The sequence below is a fragment of the Papaver somniferum genome, chromosome 5 (assembly GCF_003573695.1).
Source record: "Papaver somniferum cultivar HN1 chromosome 5, ASM357369v1, whole genome shotgun sequence".
In the NCBI taxonomy this organism is placed as follows: domain Eukaryota; kingdom Viridiplantae; phylum Streptophyta; class Magnoliopsida; order Ranunculales; family Papaveraceae; genus Papaver; species Papaver somniferum.
In genome coordinates, this window is record NC_039362.1 from 134143912 (window position 1) to 134148393 (window position 4482).

Genomic DNA, 4482 nt, shown 5'->3' on the forward strand with positions numbered 1-4482 from the left:
GGACCTGCAATATTCATGAGACAATCGTCATTTGGACTAGACGTGCTCAGGAGACAAAATGAATTGCTATTTGAACTAGACCTGCTCTGGAAGCGAAATAAAATTGGTGTTTGGACATTCGGAAGGCAAAATACAATCTGTATTTGGACTGGACCTGCTCAGGAGGCGAAGAAACATTCGGTGCTTGGGATGGACCTGTTGGTGGGATGGGTCGGCTCAAAAGTGGGTCCATATATACAAAATTAAAATAATAAGAGAGAAGAATTTCTCTGTATTAAAAGACAAGAAGAAAATGAAGATGGTGGGAAAAAAGTTCTTTTTGTATATATTGTGTTGATGATGCTGGTTATGATTGTGTTTTGCTCTCTCCAAACTCCAACAACAACAACATCCAATTCTCTGTTTCTTTAAATCCTCTGTTTTCATCTCTCCCACTAAATCCTCTGTTTCTGTCTTCATCCATAGAGCAAAAAGTATACTTTTTTGATCAAGTCATGTAGTTTTGATCAAGTGATGTAGTTGTTTTTTGTTTTTGAGTAAATGAATTGTTATTAGGTATGATGAAAGCAAATAATATGGAGAAGAATTGCGGGTGTTGGTCAGCACTTGCTAAAGGGATAACAGGAAATTGCAAATCCTCTAATTCAAGAGATTCTATTAATGCACTCCCTAGAACTAGTCTTGTTTATGATGCAGGTAATTTCATGATCTTTACTAAATCAGTCTTATCCTTTGAAATTTATGATATGGGTTTTGATTGATTCCACCTTTTGATCAGTTTTTATAAAGCAATTGGTTCCTATGTTTGCATTTTTTTTCCTTGTTTGTTCTTTGTTTTCTCAAATTGAGCTAAAGTGGATGATCTATCTCTTGTAATCAGTTTCAGAAATGGGGTTTCTCTCTTAAATCTTTTCATGTTCTTAATAATTTTTACTAGAATTTTTCTCTGTTGATCTGATTTTGGAAGCTCTCACTTCATCTGTTGAAGTGATTCTGCTTTGTAAATCATCAGATTCTTAAATAATTGTCTCCAATTTGATAACAAGTTTGCTGAAATGGGTTTCTACAGAGCTGCAATTCCTATGCTCTTCTGGTCTTGTAATTTATGTGCCTGACTTCTGCAGTCATATCTAATTGCTTCTAAAACCTGCAAAATTTGGTTATTGTGCTGCAAAAAGTTATGATCTTGCTAATTTTGCATGTTGGTTTTAGCAACATAGATTTTGCAAATTTGACTTGTGCAGTCATATTTGATGCTTTAATTTCCTGCTGCCAAGATGTTTCTTTTGGTTCATTCGGGTTTTGATGTTTTAGTCCTTGAATGAGTAGTGTTGTGCAAAAGAGAATTTATAGTGCTATTTCTTGCAATGCAGCTACGGAGACACGATATCTAAATGCAAGCAACCGGGAGCTATTAGCGTCACATGACACAATGCTTTCCACTGAAAATCCAGAGCTGCTAAAGAAGGATATTCGCCAATTGCTACAATTTAGTTTTCAGGAGCTGAAATCGGCGACTGGAAATTTTAGACCTGACAGTATACTAGGGGAAGGTGGATTTGGGTATGTTTTCAAAGGATGGATTGAGGAGAATGGAACTGCCCCAGCAAAACCTGGCACAGGTCTCACGGTTGCTGTCAAAAGCCTTAAGCAAGATGCTCTTCAAGGCCATAGAGAATGGGTGGTTAGTTTCTGTATCTATTTCGGTTAGTAGATTGATCTTACCTTGAGAGCTTTTCAAGTGCGTTTTGGTGGCTTAAGTGTTTGTTTTTCATGTAGGCCGAGGTTGACTTTCTTGGACAGCTTCATCATCCTAACCTCGTCAAGCTTATTGGATACTGCATTGAAGATGATCAGCGGCTACTTGTGTATGAATTCATGACCCGAGGAAGTCTTGAAAACCATCTATTCAGAAGTGAGTGAAAGGCTGAAAGCCTTGCCTCCTTATGCTTCTGTTTGTTTTGATTTCGAGTAGGAACACTTGCGTAGAAGAGTTTCAGTTTTGTTCCAGCGTTGATTGGTTTATTTTCCTCATTTTAATGTTTTTGAAGGGTCCCTACCTCTTCCATGGTCAAGCAGAATTAAGGTTGCACTTGGTGCAGCTAAAGGATTAGCGTTTCTACATGCAGGTTCTGAGCCTGTTATTTATAGAGATTTCAAAACATCAAACATTTTACTTGATTCGGTAGGGTTCTGAACATCTCAAAAGTACTACACCCTTCTGAAATTTTGTATGTTCTCTCCGTTAACGATTTAGAGACATCATTTGTAGGATTATAACGCGAAGCTTTCAGATTTTGGTCTGGCAAAAGCTGGTCCTCAAGGTGACAAAACACATGTTTCTACTAGGGTCGTTGGCACTTATGGTTATGCTGCACCAGAGTATGTAATGACAGGTATAAATTCCGCTATCGTAATTCACCTAGATGTACGCAATTTCTCATAGCAGTCTATGTAGCACTGTATTTATTTTCCTTATCCCTTCTTTATTTTTTCGTCAGGCCATCTGACATCGAAGAGTGATGTCTATGGATTTGGTGTTGTGTTACTCGAGATGTTAACTGGTCGAAGATCAATGGACAAGAATCGACCTAGCGGAGAGCAAAACTTAGTTGCTTGGGCAAAGCCATATTTAGCTGACAAACGTAGACATTACCAGTTAGTTGATCCTAGATTAGAACTCAATTACTCCATTAAAGGTGTAGCTAAGGTAGCTCAGATAGCTTACTATTGCCTCAGCAGGGACTCGAAAGTCCGCCCTTCAATGGATGAAGTTGTCAAGTGTCTGACTCCATTGCAAGACCTTAACGACCTCGCAATCTTATCTTATCATTCACGTTCAGCTCAACATGCTCGGCGGAAAAAGAAATCAGATGGGAATTGGCAGCTGAATTACACCCAATCCAGAGTTGTTAGGCAGTCGCCATTGACTACGGGTAAGCAACAATGACAGCTCAGTTGGGTGTCCTTTTGGAAAGAATCATCTAAAGATATAGCTGCTTCATACTTGTATCTACTTCTCTTTGGTTAATTGGTTCTATATACTGACCCAAAGCCAAACTTGTTGGATAAATTCTTGTTAAGAACGAGTTTGTACTTTATTTTCCCCGGTGAATCTTGTACAAGATCATTTGTGCACGAACCACCGTCTTTCTTTAGATTAGCCCGAGTTCCGTGGGCATGTCTAAATGGGCCAAGTTTCAGGGGAAAGAAATTCATGTGTAATTGCACTGGTGCAGCATATGTTGGAAAACGATTAATAAAAAAATAATTTTTTAAAGTTTTAATAAAAAATTATAATTTATTGTTTTATTTTGTGAATGAAACTTTTTAGTCCCACATCGTGGAGTTTCCAATTTTTAGTAGTTTTAAGAAACTATATAAAGCTTTTAGTCCCACATCGGGGAGTTTTTCTTCTTTAGTTGTATTTGTCAATTATATAAAGAAATTCACTACTTTTGTAAAATCTATGGGAAAGGGGTTGCTCTATATTTTAGAGGGACCCCTAAGGAAAAATATTTTATAGCGTTTCTTAAGAGTTCACGATTTTCCTTAACGGTTTTTTCGGAGTTGCCAAGCTCAAGTTGAGCATCTACTACATATGCTAGTAGTAGGTGTAGTAGGGTGTTTTATCCTGGAGATATCCGTCCTGTGAGGGCTATAGCATCACTCTTGAGTGTAGCCGGGCGCTAATGTCTTAAGGGCAACGTGTTGAACACGTGACTCACTCTGTTTTTCCAAAGTTTTGCCTTGTTGCTGTTGTGGAGATATGAAAAGCTCGTTCGTTTCGTCAATCGATCAATTCCATTATAAAGGAGCTAAGTATCAATAACTTTTGCTTATTTGATTTTTCTTTGTTTTTGATTGTTGCACCCAACAATCTTAAGACATTATCATTTGTAATAATCGAAAACGATTGATTGGTTTGTGAATCATGGATGTTAATTGTGGAGTGAAAAAACAAAAACGAATTTCTGGTCAGCTGTAGAATTTCAATTTTATCTTTTAATCTAGAAGGAATTTCGATGAACCCTTTTGACACAACGTATTAGACATCCTTATAGTTACCCGCGTAAAATTTCAGAATTTATGGAGTTGTAAAAGTATTTTTTTGATATTTTACAAAACAGAAAAACGTTTCTGAAAAATTCTGACGAGCAGAAAATTGTTGTTAACTAAATTAATTTTTGTGGGGTAACCATGAGTTTTTTGAAACGCTGATTCAAACGAAGTTTGTATATATAGATGTTATCTTCAAAACTCATATTTTACTTTCTGATTTGGAATTGTGATTTGTGAATAAAAGGAGGTGTCATCTCCGAGGGACATGGCTAATAGCCGCATGTGGTTGGAAACAAATCTTCCAAAGATGGCAAAGGTGAGAACATCGAACGCAACTCTAAGCATGGTCTTCATTATAAAGGTATATTTCGTAAACCTGAATCCGGAATTACTTTAGTTAAGGGTGAGTGTTATGTTTGT

General features: G+C 37.1%; 1 protein-coding gene across 1 annotated transcript; it reads left to right on the forward strand.

The window, feature by feature from the left end:
- Positions 1 to 282: 282 nt before the first annotated feature.
- Positions 283 to 3287, forward strand: LOC113282789 (receptor-like serine/threonine-protein kinase At3g01300). The gene is made up of 6 exons (XM_026531869.1): positions 283 to 696; positions 1374 to 1684; positions 1780 to 1915; positions 2052 to 2185; positions 2273 to 2396; positions 2502 to 3287. The coding sequence occupies exons 1-6, from the start codon at positions 558 to 560 to the stop codon at positions 2948 to 2950; spliced, it is 1293 nt and encodes a 430-aa protein (XP_026387654.1). The 5' UTR covers positions 283 to 557; the 3' UTR covers positions 2951 to 3287.
- The last annotated feature ends 1195 nt before the right edge of the window (positions 3288 to 4482 follow it).

Bases quoted from the DNA above. Each gene is read 5' to 3' on its own strand.
- LOC113282789 (XM_026531869.1), top strand. From the start codon at position 558: ATGATGAAAGCAAATAATATGGAGAAGAATTGCGGGTGTTGGTCAGCA. The intron at 1,685-1,779 runs GTTAGTTTCTGT...TTTTTCATGTAG, and splicing joins AAGGCCATAGAGAATGGGTG to GCCGAGGTTGACTTTCTTGG. The intron at 2,397-2,501 runs GTATAAATTCCG...TTTTTTCGTCAG, and splicing joins ACCAGAGTATGTAATGACAG to GCCATCTGACATCGAAGAGT.